This window comes from Urocitellus parryii, chromosome 4 (assembly GCF_045843805.1).
Source record: "Urocitellus parryii isolate mUroPar1 chromosome 4, mUroPar1.hap1, whole genome shotgun sequence".
Lineage (NCBI taxonomy): Eukaryota > Metazoa > Chordata > Mammalia > Rodentia > Sciuridae > Urocitellus > Urocitellus parryii.
In genome coordinates this window covers 6,169,571-6,188,982 of record NC_135534.1, presented here as the reverse complement: position 1 = coordinate 6,188,982, position 19,412 = coordinate 6,169,571, and the positions used below count along the sequence as shown (strand labels likewise).

The following is a 19,412-nucleotide window of genomic DNA, read 5'->3' as shown; positions in this document are numbered from 1 at the left end:
GATATTGAGCAGCTTTTTAGGTGTTTTCCTTGAAGATGTATTATCTTTTAATACTAATAATCATCTGCTGTTTAGCATGCTGTTGTTTAGATTATCTCGGATAAGAGTTTGTGATCTATTCAGATGTTTTAGTCTATTCATGAGGTTGTTTCACAAAGTTAATCTTAGGTATACCTCTCCTCTATGAAAATAATTATATTTTGTATCTTCACTTGAATGTCTATAAAGATCGTTTATCTCCACTTTGATAAGCCATGGTAGACAAATAAAATATTTAGGAGATCCTATTTGGTTGTTTTCACTGTGAATGTAAATATCTAGGCTTAAAGAGTTAGCAGAGGTAAAATTCACAGGTAGGGAACCCAGTGGCTCATTAAAACTTTGTTATATTCTGTGTATTCTGAGAACATCAGCTGATCTTGAGTTGAGAGAAGAGATTTATAAGACAGGGAAAACCAATGCTTGATAAGCAACTGAGTTTAAAAGTCGCACTCTATACATGTAGGAAACACCGTGGCTGCTTGTAGATGGGCCTAAAAAAGTGCATGATTTTATCCTTATGTCCCTTCTTTCCCAGCGTGGTACCATGAGACGACGCTATGAAGATGATGGCATTTCAGATGATGAAATTGAAGGGAAACGAACTTTTGACTTGGAAGAGAAACTCCACACCAATAAATATAATGCCAATTTTGTTACTTTTATGGAGGGAAAAGGTCAGTATCAATTTGATTCAGAGCTGTAACCCCTTGATATAGGAAAGGCATAGAATCTGAGAACTTGATGTAGGAAGGCATAGAATCTGAGTTTAACATCCTGAAACTGAAATATTACCTATTGATGCTACGTATTTATTTTCTTTCTTTTATATAGTGCCACTTGTATGCATCCTCTGTCCCATTTTTATACTCTTGAGTTGTTCTCTGATATATTAGAAGTAGTCTTTTATTGGGATAGGAGTATTTTTGGAATTTCTAAAGGCTTTTTCCTCCTCCCATCCCTTGGATTGTGTTTAATTAAAAATAGTACAATAGGGCCGGGATTGTGGCTCAGCGGTGGAGCGCTTGCCTAGCAGGCGTGAGGCACTGGGTTTGATTCCTGGTACCACATAAAAATAAAAATAAAAAAAAAAAAAGGTATTGTGTCCATCCACAAGTAAAAAATAAGAAGTTTTAAAAAGTAGTGCAATAAAACCATATCACTGAAGCCAAGGAATTCCACATGTGTCATGTAGTTTTGATTCTTAACAAACTGACAAGAATGTTAAATGCATATCATTTTTTGGCTAAGAGACAGGGTGATGATAATTCCTACTTAGGATTTATGAGACAACTCTGTTGCTTAAGTTCTGAACTTCCTGTGGAGATACAAATTTAGCAAACTTCTCAAGCCTGGCTTCTCAGGGTGTTTTCCCTACTTCTGAAGAGATGCTTCTTAGAAACAAGTGTTTATTTATTAACAGAGTACAACTGTATACGCCAAATAATAGATCTATACCTTACTACTTAGATCCTTTTATCTTTCTAACTGTACTTGTTTTTCTAATAATGTTTTTTCTTCGATGACAGATTTTAATGTAGAGTATATCCAGCGGGGTGGCTTGAGAGACCCTCTGATTTTCAAAAATTCTGATGGACTTGGAATAAAGTAAGTATTCTGGGTCTGGCTGGATATGATTATGAAATGGCCTTTCCTCAGGGCTATAGGCAATGGCAGTATTGAGAACCCAGAACATTAGGTAATTGAAAATAATTTCTCACTTATTTAAAAAAAGTACATGTTTTTGTTATACAAATGATTCATGTTATAGGTAAATGAAAAAGTATAGATGAGCTAAAAAGAAAAGAAATTTAAATCTCTTGAAGTATACCATTCTTAAAAAATCATTGCTCATTTGTTGGATATTTTTCTGTGTAAGAATGTAAATGCATAATCATTTATAAAGTTAGGCATGGTGATGCATGCCTGTAATCCCAGTGATTGAGGCAGTAGGACTGCAAGCTCAAGGCCAGCCTCAGCAATTTAGTGAGACCCTGTTGCTGGGATGTGGCTCAGTGGTAGAGTTCCTCTGGGGTCAATCCCCATGGAGGGAACCATAATAAGTAATTTTTTTAAGACATTAGATAAACTTATACCTAAATATGTCCTAAAGATTGATGTGTCTGATTGGGGAGTTCTCAGTACTTTAAGAAAATCTTAAATTGACTAGAGAAGTTGTATTTTCCATTTATACTTACTAGTATTTGTTTCATAGGATGCCAGATCCAGACTTCACTGTGAATGATGTCAAAATGTGTGTTGGTAAGTATCAAGCTTTTGGCCTCTGAGTCTTTGAGACAGAGTCCTGAATCTTTGAGCTTAAAGTCATGGGAATATTGAAATATTTACTTGATTAGAAACTACTTGAGTTATAAAAGTTTTCTCTTTTGATACTCATTAGGCATAGAACCTTTGAATCTTGATCCTTTTCCTACATACCATCTTTATTCTCACTCTCCCTAAAGAGACTGGTTTTCAGGGCATCATACCCAGGACCTCAAAACTTGTACCTTTGAGCCAAGAAACAAGCTACATTGATATCTGTGATTCTTTATCCTTATCCTTAAAATAGTAGATACATTTCTTAGAAATTCAAACCAATGCTACATTTGGTAACTTGTCTAATACTTGAAATTTTGTAAACTGAGAAGTAGATACTTTAAAATTTCTCCTCAGTGATTTAATTAAAGCCAGTCCTTAATTTGATTTATATTTTATTGTATTTAAAAGGTTGGGGATATAGCTCAGTTGGTAGAGTGCTTGCCTAGCAGAAACAAGGCCCTGGATTCAATTCCCAGCACCACCAAAAAAAAAAAAAAAAAAAAAAAAAGATCTGAAAAATTTAGGAAAAGAAAGCAAATTTTTACAATCTAATTAAAGAAGAAAACTTCCCGGAGTCAGTAAAGGTTCTCTTACACTTTGTCCGTTGAACTGAAACTCCAGTGCTATTCTTTGCTTTGGAAATTAAGTATTGCAGTACTATCTCATGGCCACTTGAGGGCCCTTGTTAGACTGCTGAATAAAAACTCCTCTGTTATCTAAGAGTGAAAGTCATATCCTAGGTAGAGAAAGGTTCTCTGATCCCTATATTATTCATCCTTTCACTGTTTGTGTGTTAAATTCTAGCCACTTGCCTTTCACCATGTATCCAAGTACCTAACATAGCTCCTGGAGTGTAGTAGTAAGTGCTCAGGAAATCTATTGAATAATTAAAATGCACAGCTTTCTTTCAGGAGGACTTAGATAACCTGCTTGAATACTTACAAATCCATCATTTCACTTCTTTTCTTTCTTTTTTTTTTAACTTTTATTTTTTTTTAGGTGTAGATGGACACAACACAATGCCCTCATTTTTATATGGTGCTGAGGATTGAACCCGGGTCCCGCACATGCTAGGCGAGCGCTCCACCGCTGAGCCACAATCCCAGCCCCTCACTTCTTTTCTTGATGAATGTACAGGACAGTAATTTCCTGGACCCATGAGGTAGTTGATAACCATAGCTTTTTTCTATTGGTTAGACATTATTAGTTTAAATAATAAGGTAGGACATCTACAAAGGTAATTGTGGACTACAGATGACCTCATGAGAACTATTTGTGTTAACTTGTTAGAAATACAGACTCCAGGGGCTGTGGCTGTGGCTCAGTGGTAGAATGCTTGCCTCGTACAGGTGCGGCATTGGATCCGATCCTCAGCACCACTTTAAAGAAAGAAAGAAAGAGAGAAAGAGTGTTCATTTACAACTAAAAAAGTATTAAAAAAAAAAAAAAAGACTCCAAAAGGAGATTCTGGGATGGTGGTAAGAACTTTGCTTCCCACCCAGACAGTAATTGTACTGGCAGAATTTGTCCACTATAACTCTTTTGGAGCTGCAGTTCATTGAAGGCTTGCAACATCCAGGATAAGACTTGGATGGTAATACGTGGTAAAATTCAAGTTGTAGCACAGTAGCAGCCACCCCCTCCACCCTGCCAACCAAGCCCATGGGAAGTCAAGCAACAGTTTGCAGGAGGAAGGATGGGCAAAAAGGGTCCTTCAAAATATTGGAGAATCTGTGCTGTGATCCTATGATGGCTGCTTCTGATCACACAGAGGTACAAAGAGTTAGGTGGCCATTGTTGGTGCAAGCCCCTTCCCCCCTACCCAAATGATTTCCAGGAGATTTAAAAGGCCCATTCCCTTTACCACCCTCTTTCCTCTCCCCCTCCCTTTTTCCTTTACCCAGCTGGGAGCCTGACATTACAGACTATGATAGTCAAAGGCAACTGAATATATGGGGAAAATTAGAAACTAACTATACCTTTTGTTTACACTTCAGATTGATCCTTGCCACACAGACAGCCTACAGTAATCAGAAGCCCCAAAACAATAACAATATTTATAGCAAAACCTGGGAAGGGAAAAAAATCTGATTTCAAGAGTTACACATTATTAGATTTATGTGTTCAGTTTTCAGTAGCCGATTAAAAAGTATACAAAGAAACAGGAAATTATGATGAACTCAAAGGAAAAAAGTAAATCAACAGAAATTGTCCTTGAGAAAAACCTGATCTAGTAGAGAACAACTTTAAAACAAATATCTTAAAACATGCTGAAATAACTAAAGGGAAATACAGAAAATTAGGAAAAATGATGTACAAATGACATGGAAACATAAGCAAAGAGATAGAAAACCAAAAAAAAAAAAAAAAGGTTTTGAACCTAAAAAGTACAGAAATTTACTAAAGAGATTGAAAGACATATTTGAACAAACAAACAAAGAAAAAGTGAACTGAAAGGTAGGACAATGGCAATTGGGTCTGAGGAACAGAGATTCAAAAGACTGAAGAAAAGTACAGAGTCTGCCACGGTTTGAATGTTTGTCTCCTCCAAAACTCATGTTGACATTTAATTGCCTTTCTAACAGTTTTAAGAGATGATTATTTTGTGAATGCTCCACCCTCATGCTGCCCTTAAAAAAAAATTTAAAAAAAAAAATGAGTTTGGTTCCTTCTTGTTCTGTTTCATCCTCTTTCCTTTTGCTAGGTTTAAAACAGCAAAAAGACTTTTGTCGTGTGCTGGCACCTTGATGTTGGTCCTACTGACCCCAGGAACTATGAGCCAATAAATTCCTATTCATTATAAATTACCCCTTCTCAGGTGTTCTGTTAAAAGCAGCACAAAACAAACCAAGAGCCCAAGGGGACACCTTCAGGGAATACCAAAAGGAGGAGAGAGAGAAAGGGACAGAAAATATTTGAAGAAATAATGGCAGAAAATTTCCCAAATTTTATGAAAGTCATCCAAAAAAAGTTCAAGAGCTCAATGAACTCCAGATAAACTCTGAGACCCTCATGAAGACACATAAATAAACTTTTCAAAAGCCAAAGTCAGAGTCTTGCAAGCATCAGAAAAATGACTCATCACATACAGGGAGTCTCAATAAGATTATAAGCAGTTTCTCAGGGGAATTGAAAGCACTATACAATAATTTGAAGCCATGTAGAGAAATAAAGGTCCCAGTAAAGATAAATACGTGGACAGTTATATAAGCTAGTATTATTGTAACAATGGTTTGTTTATTACTCTGTGTGGGGTGGGGGGTAGGTAGGGGTGTGTGTGCTGGGGATTGAACCGAGGGGCACTTACTGAACCCCAGCCTTTTTAATTTTTTCTTTTTGAGAGAAGTTCTTGATAAATTGCTTAGGGCCTTGCTACTTTGCTGAGGCTGGCCTTCAACTTTAAAATCATCCTGCTTCAGCCACACAAATTGCTGGAATTATGGGTATGTTCCACCACGCCCAGTTCCTTGTTTTCTACATGATTGAAGACTAATGTTTATTTATTTATTTATATTGCAATGCTGGGGATTGAACCTAAGACCATGCACATGCTAGGCAAATGCTTTACCATTGAACTTCATCCCTAGTCCTTTTTTTATTTTTTTATTTAAATCCTGTAAAGTCATTCTGGTCTTGTGATCCTCCTACCTCAGTGAGCTCCCAGGTATCCTGGAAACATTGTAGGCCACTGTACCCCAGTTTAGGACTGTTTTAAAACAACAGTTATTAGTCTAAAAATTAGTATTATTGAAACTTTAGATGTGACTCCAAATTTTTATTTTCTATGTAATTTAAGAGATGATGCATTTTAAAGAATTATTAGTTTATGTTCAGAGGCACACATATAAGGATGTGATTTTGTGACATCAAAACTCAAAGGGAGGGCTGGGGTTGTAATGTTTAGTGGTATAGTGCTTGCCTAGCATGTGTAAGGCACTGGGTTTGATTCTCAGCACCACATATAAATAAAGTAAAGGTCCATTCACAACATTAAAAAAAAGAAAACCAAAAGGATAGGAATGGTTTGTCAAAGGAAAATAGTTTTTGTATGTTATTTAAGCAGTTTGATATTCAAAATAGAAAGCTTAACTATTGGATGTTAGATGTAAATTCCCTGATAACCAAAAAGAAATGAGAAAGAAATTTATATATGTAATTACAGAATAAACTAAACACAAAGGCAATGTAAATCAGGTAGAACACTTGTCGTAGCATGTGTGAGTCCCTGGGTTTGATCCCCAGACCACTAAATAAGTAAATAAATAAGGTATGTGTCTATATGTATACACTGACTGAAGTGAAGGGAGAAATATGAAATACACAGTTCTATGCAATAACGTTTGAAGACTTCAATAGCCTTTCTCAATAATGGATAGAACAACCAGACAGGAAAGAGGACTTAACAGAAGAAACGAATTAGACTTAACAGGTATATATAGAATACTAAACAACAATAGCATACATATTCTGAAGTATTACATGGGACATTTCCAAGATAGATCATATGTTAGACAACAAATTAAGTTTCAGTAAATTTTTAAAGAAATATCAAAGTATCTTTTCCAACCACAATGGTACAAAGGTAGAAATAAGTAACAAAACTAGAATGTTCACAGAATTAACCAATATATCCTTAAACAACCGGTGGAACAAAGAAGAAATCACAAGGGAAATTAGAAAAATATGTATAGGCAAATGAACACAAAAACAAAGCTTACAGAATGTGGTGAATGGAATTTATAGTTATTCAAGACTTAAACATTAGGGCTGGTGATAATAGCTCAGTTGGTAGAGTGCTTGCCTCACATGCACAAGGCCCTGGGTTCAATCCCCAGTATCCCCCCCCCCCAAAAAAAAAAAAGACATTAAAAAGAAGGGAAATTCTAAATTAAAAACCTGACATTACAACCTAAAAGAATAGAAAATGAAGACCACAAAGATTAGAGCAGAAATAAATGAAACAGAGAATAGAAAACAACAGAAAATCAGTGAAATCAAAAGTTAGTGCTTTGAGAAAGTTAACAAAATTGACAAAACTTCAGCTAGATGGACCAAGGTAGGGGAAAGATTAAATGACTAAAGTAAAAAATGAAAGTGAGGACATTACTATCAATTCTACAGAAATTAGAAAAATTATGTGAGAATACTATTCATATTTGTTCACCAACAAATTGGATAAATTGACAAATTACTGGAAACACAGAACCTAACCAGACTAAATCAGAAAGAAATGGGAAATAGAATGGCTGTATAATTGGTTAAAAAGATTAAATCAGTATTAAAAAATCTCCCGGCAAAGGAAAGCTTGGATCTGATGGCTTCACTGGTGAATTCTACTAAACACTTGAACCATCCTTCTCAAGCATTTTCAAAGAATTGAAAAAGGAGCACTTTTTTACTCATTCTGTGAAAGACAATATAAGAAAATAAAAACTACAGACCAAAATTCCTTATGAGCATTGTTTAGAAATCTTAAGCACAATATCAACAAACTGAATACAGCATATGAAAAAGATCACAGACCATGAACCAAGTTGCATTTACTCTTGGAAAGCAAAGATGGTTCAACAACATAAAAATCAATCAGTGGGCACCACATTAGCAGAATGAAGGAAGGAAAAACACAATCCCCTCAACTGATGGAGAAAATATATTATTTGACACAATTCAACACCATTTTCTTTTTTTTTTAATATTTATTTTTTAGTTGTAGTTGGACACAATACCTTTATTTATTTTTATGTGGTGCTGAGGATCGAACCCAGGGCCTCTCAATACTAGTGAGCCACAACCCCAGCCCCTCAACACCATTTTCATGATTAAAAAAAAAAAAAATTCAGCACATTGGAAACAAAAGGAAACTACCTCAACATAATAAAACCATCTATGAAAAAGCTACCCAGTTGTGAAAGACTAAATGCTTTGGCTCTAAGATGAGGGATAAGGATGCCTACTTCTGTCACTTCAACATGGTACTGGGAATTCTAAATAGCGTACAGGCAAAAAAAGGAAATAAAAGGCATCTAAATTGGAAAGTAAAATGACCTGTTCAAAAATAGAATTACCATATGGTGTTATAGTAGAAAACTAAATTTAGATTGCCCCAAAACCTGTTAGAAATAAAGGAATTTGTCAAAGTAACAAGATACAAAGTACATAATGTTCAGTTGCATTTCTGTACACCAACAACGAACAATCTGAGAAGGAAATTTTGGAAACAATTCCATTTACAATAGTGTCAAAAAAGAATGTAAAACACTTTTGTTAAGATTTGTATAATGAAAACTAAAACACTGAAGAAGTGAATGAAGACATAAAATGGAAATGTGCCTCATGTTCACAAGTTGGAAGACTTAGTTTTTTTGTTGTTGGGTTTTGGTTTTGTGTGCGTGTGTGTGTTTGGGTTTTGTAGTATTTTTCAGTGCTATAGCTCAAACCTTGGGCCTCTTACATGCTAGACAAGTGCTGTACCACTGAACTATACCCCCAATTCCAGAATACTTAATAATATCGATGTCACTACTCAATAAGATGTCAAAACTGGATGCTGGAGTTGTGGCTCAGTGGTAGAGCACTTGCCTAGCATATATGAGGTACTGAGTTCGATTCTCAGCACCACATATAAACAAATGAATAAAGGTCCACCAACATCTTAAAAAAGAAGGAACAAGGACTGGGGTGGTGGCTCAGTGGTAGTTTGCCTAGCATGTGTGGGGCACTGGCTTCAATCCTCAGCACCACATAAAAATGAAATGAAGATATTGTGTCCATCTACAACTAAAAACTTAATATTTTTTAAAAAGGAACAAGATGGGGACATTTAAAAGACATCACTATACTTATTATTTAAAAAAAAAAGTCAAAACTGCCCAAAGTGATCTACAAAATGATGTAATCCCTATCAAAATTCTACATGTTATTTTACAGAAATAGAAAATTCCAAAAATTCATATGGAATCTCCAGGGGCCAAAAAAAACCCAAATATTCTTGAAAAAGAAGAACAAAGCTGGAGGAAATACATTTCCTGGGTTCAAAACAATGCAAAGCTACGGTAATCAAAAAACATAATACTAGTAAAAAGATTGACCCACAGAACAGTGGAATAGAATAGAGAGGCTAGGAATAAACCTTCACATATGTGGTCAAACTAGGGTAACTTTTCTTCTATAAATCATGCTGAGAAACCTGCCTGTCTACATGCAAAATAATGATGTTGGACTCCTACCTAACATCATATATAAAAATTAATTCAAAATGAATCAGAGACCTAAATTTAAAACTTTAAATTGTAGAACTCTTACTAGAAAACATGGCACCCAGGGACCCAAAAGAGTGAGGCAGGAAAATTACAAATTCCAGGTCAGCCTTGGCAATTTAGATGATTACAAAATTAAAAAAAAAAAAAATGGCTGGGGATGTAGCTCAGTGATAGAGCACTCCTAGGTTCCACCTTAATACCTAAGGGGAAAAAAAAGAAAACAAAAAACCTAAGGCAAGGCTTCATAATGTTAGATTTGGCAGTGTTTTCTTAGCTATGACTCCAGACAGAGAGGTAATAAAAGTGTTGATATATTGGACTAATTTAAAAATTTTGAAGTTTGTACATCAAAAAATATAAACAACTTAAAGGAATGGGAGAAAATATTTGTAAATCATATATCTAATAAGGAGTTAATATCTAGAGTATATATAGAAATAAGACTCAACGATTTAAAAAATGGATTCAGAAAAGGGCAAAGGAATTGAACAGGTATTTCTTCAAAGAAGATGCACAGATTGCCAATAAACAAAAAGATGCTGGACATTACTGATCATTAGGGAAATAGAAATCAAGACTACAGTGAAGGCCTAGGGATGTAGCTCAGTGGTAGAGTACTGCTTAGCATACAGAAAGCCCTAGGTTGGATTCCTAGCACTGCAAAAACAAAACAAAGCAAAACCGCTACAATTAAAAATTAAACAGGAAATTAACAAGTGTTGGTGAGGGAAGGATATGGAGAAATTGGATCCCCTGTGTGTTGTTGGTGGGAATGTAAGCTAGGACTGCCACTGTGGAAGATAGTATGTTCCACAAAAATATCGACAGCAGAACTATCCCCAGAAAATCCCCTTTTGAATATGTACTCAAAAGGAAGAAAGCAGGATCTCACTGTGTGTGTAGCATTATTACTACTGTTACTACTACTAAAATTTTAATACTGGGAATTGAACTGAGGGTCATTCTGAGCTACATCCCTATCCCTTTTCATGTTTTATTTTGAGATAGGGTCTCACTAAGTTGTCCAGGCTGGCCCCAAATTTGTGATTCTCCTGTTTTGGCCTCCTGAGTAGCTGAATTTACAAAGGGTAATGAACCATACTCCTCTCATAGCAGCCTTTTTTTTTTTTTTTGGACCATGGATTGAACCCAGGGCCACTTAAGCACTGAGTCACATCCCCAGCCCTTTTAAAATATTTTTATTTAGAGACAGGGTCTCACTGAGTTGCTTAGGGCCTCGATAAATTACTGAAGCTGAATTTGAGATCCTCCTGTCTCAGCTTCCTGAACCACTGGGATTGCAGGCATGCACCACCCCACCTGGCTCATAGAAGCATTATTGACAATAACTGAAACTAAGCATCCTATAAGTAGATACCCATTAGTAGATGAATGATAAGTAAAATGCAGTGCAATGTCATTTCTCACTTAACAGTGGGGGATATGTTTTGAGAAATGCATAATTGGGTGATTTTTATCCTGTGCAAACATCATAGCATATACTTACACAAACTAAGGTGGCTATGATGTTACTAGGCAATATAATCCATCATTGGGGCAATGCATGGCTGTATATCCATACAATGGAGTATTGTTCAACCTTAAAAAGAAAGAAAATTTTGATACACGTTACAACTTGGATGGACCTTGAAGACTTAACTAAGTAAAATAAACCAGTCACAAAAAGATAAGATACTGAGCCAGTCATGGTCACACATACCTGTAATCCCAGCAACTCAGGAAGCTAAAGCACAAGGATCACAAATTCAAGGCCAGCCTCAGCAACTCGGTGAGACTATGTTTCAAAATAAAAATTAAAAATGTGGAGATGTAGTACAGTGATAAAAATGTCCCTGGATTCAATCCCCAGTACTGAAAGGGGTCAAGGGAGACATACTATATGGTTCTACTTATATGAGGTAGAGTAGTCAAAATAATAGAGACAGAAAGTAGGAATGGTGGTTGTGGGAGATGAGGGTAACGAGGAGTTATCGTTTAATGGGTGTAGAGTTTCAGTTTACAAGATGAAAGGAGGGAAGGAGATGGGTATACTAATGATTCTGCAACATTGCAGATATATTTAGTATTACGGAACTATGTATCAAAAAATGGTTAAGATAGCTGGACAGGCTGAGGTTTTAACTCAGTGGTAGAACACTTGCCTAGCATGTGTGACGCACTGGGTTCTATTCTCAGTAAACAAATAAAGGTTTAAAACAAATTGATTTGGCTTCTCCTTAAAAAAAAAAAAAAAAGCTGGGCACGGTGGTGCATGCTGGTGAGGCAGGAGGATCACCAGCTCAAATCCAGCTTCAGTAAAAGCAAAGCACTGAGCAATTCAGTGAGACCCTGTCTCTAAATAAAATACAAAAAATAGTACTGGGGATTTGGCCCAGTGATTTAGTGCCCCTGAACTCAATCCCTGGTACTAAAAAAAAAAAAAAAAAAGTTAAATTTTAAACTGGCATGGTGACACATTCCTGTAATTACAGCTAATTTGGAGGCTGAGGCAGGAGGATTTCAAGGTCCAGGACAGCCTTAGCAATTTAGTGAGACCCTGTCTAAACAAACAAGTAAATAAATTAAGGCTGGGAATGTAGCTCAGTGTAGCACCCCTGGGTTTAATCCCCGTCCCCACTCCAATAAATTTTATAGGGCTGGGAGTATAGCTCAATGTTGAGTGCTTGCCTAGCATGTGCAAGGCCCTGGATTTAATCCTCAGTACTGCAAAATAAATAAATAAATAGAAAATAGTAAGAAGGAAGTAGACTCCTGGGTGTGCAGATATATGAGGTCTTAATCATCAGTTTCCTTTTGAATTTCCTCCCACTTTCTTAGCACTTTTTTTCTTTAATTTTTTATTTATTTTTTAGTTTTCAGCAGACACAACATCTTTGTATGTGGTGCTGAGGATCGAACCCGGGCCTCACGCATGCCAGGCGAGCGCGCTACTGCTTGAGCCACATCCCCAGCCCCTCTTAGCACTTTTTAATTTCTTCAGCATCACTGTTTGAGAGTCCAATTTCTCTGCATCCTTGGGAGCACTTACTTTGCATTTTTTATATTATGTCTATCCTAATGAGTATGAAGGGGAGTATCTCATGTCAGTTTTGATTTGGCTTTGACTTTTTCTTCCAAAATATGAGGAGAAGGTTTATTTAGTCCATTGTCTTACATTCTATGTATTTTTAAATCTGCCTTATCTATTTCACTTGGCCATATTCTTGTCCTCTTGCATATTATCTCTTCAACTAGACTTGAATGCAAAGGACTAGGTCCTAGTATTATTTGGTATATCCGGTAAGACAGGGTACAGGTACATTGTAGGTATAATTTAGTCCTATAAGTTGGACAGCTTTTTAACCACCTCTCTGGATCTTTAGCTGTACTGTCTTTCCATGTCCTCTCTTGTGCTATTGCATCTGCTTGGAATTGTCCCTGCTTAATCTTCTCTTATTGGAATTCTGTTTATCCATATGCCTCTTTTCCTGAAGTTTTCTTTGATCAATCTAGCAAAATATGAAGTTTTCCTTGTGTTTTTACTAATAAAATTGAGTACCTACTTTGTGCTAAATGTTTTATTTCATTCACTTTAAATCCTCTCACGGCCCACAAGGTGATGCTAGCCCTTAAAAATGTATTAAAAGTTCAGAGAAGTTACATAATTTGCCCAAATGGTACTAGAACTGGGATTTAAACAGTTCTCTTGGGCTCCAAAGCTGTTTTCTTCCCCTGTTATTTTAAGCTAACTCTTGTGACATTCTGCACTTTTTGTTTGTGTGATAGACAATGGAGACTCTGATATAGACCTTTATGTCCATCGTGGTATTATTATCAGATTGGAAATATTTGTGGAATGAATGAAAAGGAGGTTTTGTGTTAGAAAAAAGTATTGGCAAGTTTGTGGAATAAAACTGTTAAACTGAAAAATGGACAGATTTCATCCAGTACTCAATAATTAATGGATCCTTTATTTAAACTGGGGTAGATTAGGTCAGTCTTCAAGCCTGCATCAAAGCAATATTTCTTAGTGGGTAAGAACATTGACTGTAGAGTTAGCCTGCCTTCTTTGTCTTCTAAGTTAGGTGACACATATTTTCTCATGAATGAAATGGGTATTAATACTTCACATTTGAAATTGTTAGAATTAAATGAGACATGGAATATAAGATTCAACAACTGACAGTATTGTAAACATGCCAGAGGAAATGATTGTTATTTTTTAACCTTAACTTTTGTCTTTCCCATTCTCTGTAATTTGGTTTTTATTATTTCCTCTGAAGTGAGTAGTCTATTCCTGCTGAATATCCTAAACAAGAAAGAATAGTTTGTTTCCTTCCATTTGTGTTTTTTATTAACATGTTTAAAGGTTTTAGTGGTTCAGTAGAGACAAATCAATGCATCTTTCATGGCAGGGAGTCGTCGGATGGTGGATGTCATGGATGTGAACACACAAAAAGGCATTGAAATGACTATGGCTCAGTGGACACGCTACTATGAGACCCCGGAGGAGGAGCGAGAGAAACTTTATAATGTCATCAGTCTAGAATTCAGCCACACCAGGCTGGAGAACATGGTGCAAAGGCCTTCCACGGTTAGTCTAATTGTTTCCTCCATATTGTCATTGTTACTAGAGGGTTGGTTTTATACTGGAGAATTTATAACTTTTTGCACACACCAAAATTAAGCTGAATGTGAAAAACTAGTTGATAGTTGATTAATTGCTGTTTTTAGAAGGCTCTTCATTTTCCAAAATGACTTAATATTATATAGGATAGGATCATTTGCTTCACCAGTAGCCTCACTTAGGAACATTGACTTTTGCATGTAATGGAAAAGAATCTTTAAAAAAAATCACTCTTGTAACTGTTGATGGGAAATTTGCTTAAGAAATTTTTGTCCTGTAGGTTTACACTTGCTGAGAAACTTAGGAGAAAACTAGTTTCAAGCCAGGTGAGTATTTTATGAGATAGTTGCTTAAGTAGGATCTAGTGGGTGTCTATTTAGTAATAGATTGGCAATCCATCTTAAGGTTAGTTAGTTTAATTTGAATTTGAAGTTAGTCTCCTAAAGGCAGATTTTGATTTAACCGATCTTTTTTAGCAAAGGAATGGCTATCTACACAATATTCACTTTTGCAGTGTTTCTAGTCATTTTTGGGATGTTTTTGTTTTCATTTAATTCCTGACTCAGAACTGTCACGAAGGCAGGTATGGTGGTGCATGCCTATAATCCCAGCTGCTGGGACTGGGCTGGGGCAGGTGGGTCATATCTCCATTGAAATCCTAATTATACCCTTTGATTTTCAATGTTGAAATATAATTGCATATAACATCTTTGTGTGTGTGTGTGTATCCATTATTATCATTAATACATAGATGTGCATATATGGGGGGAATGTTCTTAGTATTTCACTACTGTTTGAAGATAAAGTATAGTTTTTGTCATTTCTTTTTTTTTTTTGTAACAGGGATTGAACCCAGGATGTAACCACTGAGCCACGTCCCCAGACCATTTTATTTTTTATTTTGAGATAAGATCTTACTAAGTTTGCGATCCTTCTGCCTCAGCCTCTTGAGCCACTGGGATTACAGGCATGTGCCATCGTGCCCAGTATTATTGCTTCTTGTTGTTAGAAATGCTACAACTAAAAGCAGAATTTCTCTGTGAAAAGCTTCTTGGGCTAGAGGTGTGGTGTAATACTAGAGTGTTTGCCTGACATGTGAAGTCTTGGGTTCAATCCCCAGCACTGTCCCCAAAAAATAAAAATAAAAATGTTTCTTTTTTCCCCTAGTATGATAATAATCTTTTTATATTAATTATCATTGTTTAGCTATGTAGAAATATAGGAACATAAGTGGTTAGAATTTAGCCTCCTTGGCCATGTGTGGTGGCACATGCCTGTAATCCCAGTGGCTCAGGAAACTGAGGCAGGAGGATCTCAAGTTGAAAGGCAGCCTCAGCAACATCCTGGTATCAAAAAAAGAGAGAGAGAGAGAGAATTTAGCCTTCTCGGGAGGCTGAGGCAGGAGGATCTCGAGTTGAAAGGCAGCCTCAGCAATGGCAAGGCACTTAGCAACTCAATGAGACACTGTCTCTAAATAAAATACAAAATAGGTCTGAGGATGTGGTTGAGTGCCCCTTAGTTTAATCACCAGTACCAAAAAAAAAAAAAAATGAATGGATTAAGTAATACAGGGAACGGGAGAATTACAATAACATTGTTTACAAATGTATTTCCTTAATATTTCTGGAATTTTATTTTACAGATAACATGATTGTAGTTATAAATATAAAACTTGGCCTGAGGCAAACTTTTCTATGGTTAAGATTTAGAAATATCTGACTACTCAAACATGAAGTCTTTGTAACATCCTTTTTTATTCTCTTTGTCCTTAAGTTGTTTTTTGTTTGTTTGTGTTTTGTTTTTTGAAGTACTGGGGATTGAACCAGGGATGCCCTACCACTGACCTATGTCCTCCCCATTTTTACTTTTTTATTTTGAGCCATGATCTTACCAAGTTACCCAGGTGGGCCCAAGTTTTCCATCTTCATGCCTCAACCTCTTGAGTCTCTGGGATTATAGGTGTGTGCTACTGGGCCCAGCTTGTTCTTAGGTTTTTTTTTTTTTTTTTTTTTTAATTTTTTTTAGTTGTGGATGGACACAATACCTTTTTATTTTATTTATTTTTATGTGATGCAGAGGATTGAGCCCAGTACCTCACACATTCTAAGCAAGCACTCTACCACTGAGCTACAACGCCAACCCCTAGTCTTTAGTTTTTTTTTTTTTCATTTATTTTATTGGTGCACTATAGTTGTACATAATGGTAGGATTCTTTGTGAAATATTCATACATGCTTCATACATGCACACAATGTAACAATAGAATTTGACCAATATCATTCCCCAGTATTTCTCCTTCCTGGGAAGGGAACTATTACTCCAAAATTCACAGATTTTTGGGATTTCTCCTGATTCTTGCTAGATGAGGGAACCCAGTGAGAGCATGAACTTATTTAGAATACTGAGTGTTCTGGGGAACAAATTTTAATGACTAACTTGGAGGTTAGGCTTCTCAAAGTAACTGTGCTACATCATTTTATAAAATTTGCAGAATACTTTGCCATTAAATGGAGGACTGGAAGCCATGAGAAGGCTCAGGAATAGAAAATTATCTAGAGGGCAGAGGTCATAATCCACCAATATCTTTCAGGGACCTAAAACATTTCCAGAAAGATTGAGTGAGCTATTACCAAGGTCACCTTCTAAAAGTAAGCAAGCATTCTGTGATTTTGCTGTGTAAGCAGTAACATGCTTTTTCTACTGGTCCTTTTCCCCATATTATATCCCTTCGTTTATCCTGCTCTTTTCGTGTATTTCTCAATAGTGCCCTTAACTTTTTTCAATTGAGCTCAGGTTGACATGCAATGGAGTGCATGCCCATTTATGTGTACATTTCAATGAATTTTAACAAATTTATTTACTCGTGTAATACTAGTACAATCAATATATTAGAACATTTCCTATTGGTATTTCTTTTTCTTTTATGTGGTACTAGAGATTGAACTCAGGGGTGCTCTATCACTGACCTCCCCCCAGTCTTTTTTTTAAGTTTTTATTTATTTATTTATTGGATATTTATTTTTTACTTATAGGTGGACACATACCTTTATTTTGTTGTTTTTTTTTTTTTTTTCATGTGGTGCTGAGGGTCGAACCCAGGGCCCCGCGCATGCTAGGCGAGTGCTCTACCTCTGAGCCACAATCCCAGACCCTATTTATTTATTTTTTAATACATATTTTTTAGTTGTTGATGGACCTTCACTTTATTTATTTGTGGTGCTGAGACTTGAACCCAGGGCCTTACACATGCTAGGCAAGCACTCTACCACTGAGCTACAACCTCAGCCCTTAGTTTTCATTTTGACACTAGTCTTACTAAATTGCTGAGGCTGTCCTCATACTTTTGGTCCTCCTACCTTGACCTCCCAAGTCTCTGGAATTACAAGGCATGCACCACTGTGCCAGCTCCTATAGATATTTGTTAACCCAGAGCAACATCATCTCTTGTTCCCTGTGACTTTGGCATATTAAGAGTTTATTACTTGATTGCATGGTAAGCACTGTGCCAAGTATTGGAGGACATAGAAAACAGGATCCTTCTTGTCCTCTCAGAATATTTAGAGACCCAGGAAAGAAAAGTACAATATGATAAGTGCTTCAAAGTAGATAAATACAAAGATCGGGATTGTAGTTCAGTGGTAGAGTGCACTTGACTAACATATGCAAAGCCCTGGACTTCCTAGCACTTAAAAAAAGAAAAGAAAAAAGGCAATAGATACAATACAACATGAGCATTGGGGAATTGGTTAATGGAAGGTAATGAGTTGCTTTTGCACTGTGTGAAGAGATCATGACCTAAATATTGGACTTCTTGCCACTTGAACCCTAGTTTTAATACAGAATAGGTCGAAACTAGTGATTGTGCTTACTGAAGCCTTATTCTCTTATGGATCCTGGTATTTATCTAGAAGGATAAGCATTGACCCAACAAGAAAGTACAAACACATTACCACATATTCTGTCTGTAGTCTGAAGATACTGGAGACAGGGAAATAAGAATGACTGACTCTCTGCCATGGTGAAAAATTCTGTGTGTTCTGAATGAACACTGGATAAAAATATTGAAGTATTCCCAACCATTTTGCTATCCAGACATGAAAGTGTATATAGTGTACTGAGTAAACAAGGACAATAAAAGATCAATAAAATGATAGTAAAAGGAGATGGGCAATACTGGCCACTACATTAAGAAACTGAAAGTTGGGCTGGGGTTGTAGCTCAGTGGTAGAGTGCTTCCCTAGAATGTGGGAAGTACAATATGATAAGTGCTTTTTACTTTATTTATTTTTGTGTGATAAAAATGTGTTTGGCTTTAGTAACACGTAAAAAGATAATTAGGGCTGGAAATATAACTCATTTGGTAGAGTGCTTATCTCATATGCACAAGGCCTGGGTTCAGTCCCCAGCACCCCCGCACCCCCCCCCCAAAGATAAATAAAATGTATTGGATCCATCTACAATTACAAAAATACTAAAGAAAAAGAAACAGAAAGTAGGTTTTGTTTGAACGAAAGAAAGATGGGGCTGGGGATGTGGCTCAAGCGATAGCACGCTCGCCTGGCATGCGTGCGGCCCGGGTTCGATCCTCAGCACCACATACAAACAAGATGTTGTGTCCTCCAAAAACTAAGAAATATTAAAATTGTCCCTCTCTCTCCTCTCTCTCTCTTAAAAAAAAAAAAAAAGAAAGAAAAAAAAAAGAAAGGCATCTGTAGGTGCTTGGTTAAAACTGTTGGCTCTTTGAGTCTTGAGTAGTTTCTCCTCATCTTACTAGTTTCTTCCATATTGTTGGTGAACTTTTCCAAACTCTCCCCCACCATTGACTTCTGGATTTCCCAGGACTCATGCCTCCTATCATTATGCACAGATTGCATTTGTCTAGATACACATTGTAAGGGAAATAAATTCTAATATGTAGATATAAATATGTACATATCTAATATGTAGATGTTCTTGTAAAACTTACCAAATACATATTTTTAATAATCATAAGCAATATTTCCAATATCAGCACTGTGCAGAACTCATGTTTCTTTGACTTTCATGCATAATCTACCTTGGAGCTGTTTCTTGGAGTTTAGTGCTTGGGTACAGACATTTGAAGGTTCAGGTCATGTTGTAATTCAGAATAAAGTGTTAAAATAACTTCATTCTGCTTTCATATCT

At 36.3% G+C, this 19,412-nt stretch overlaps 1 protein-coding gene across 4 annotated transcripts in view; it reads left to right on the top strand.

Moving 5' to 3' along the window:
- Positions 1 to 19,412, top strand: part of Kdm2a (lysine demethylase 2A) — a 109,249-nt gene that overhangs the window by 55,560 nt on the left and 34,277 nt on the right. For 3 of the 4 annotated variants that reach the window (XM_026396687.2, XM_026396686.2, XM_077797931.1), the window contains 4 exons: positions 578 to 716; positions 1,569 to 1,647; positions 2,255 to 2,301; positions 14,036 to 14,214. In XM_026396687.2, coding sequence (XP_026252472.1) covers positions 578 to 716; positions 1,569 to 1,647; positions 2,255 to 2,301; positions 14,036 to 14,214 — 444 coding nt within the window. Of the gene's footprint in view, positions 1 to 577; positions 717 to 1,568; positions 1,648 to 2,254; positions 2,302 to 14,035; positions 14,215 to 14,527; positions 14,574 to 19,412 lie in introns of those variants that run through there. The other variant, XM_026396688.2, reaches the window with a different exon arrangement.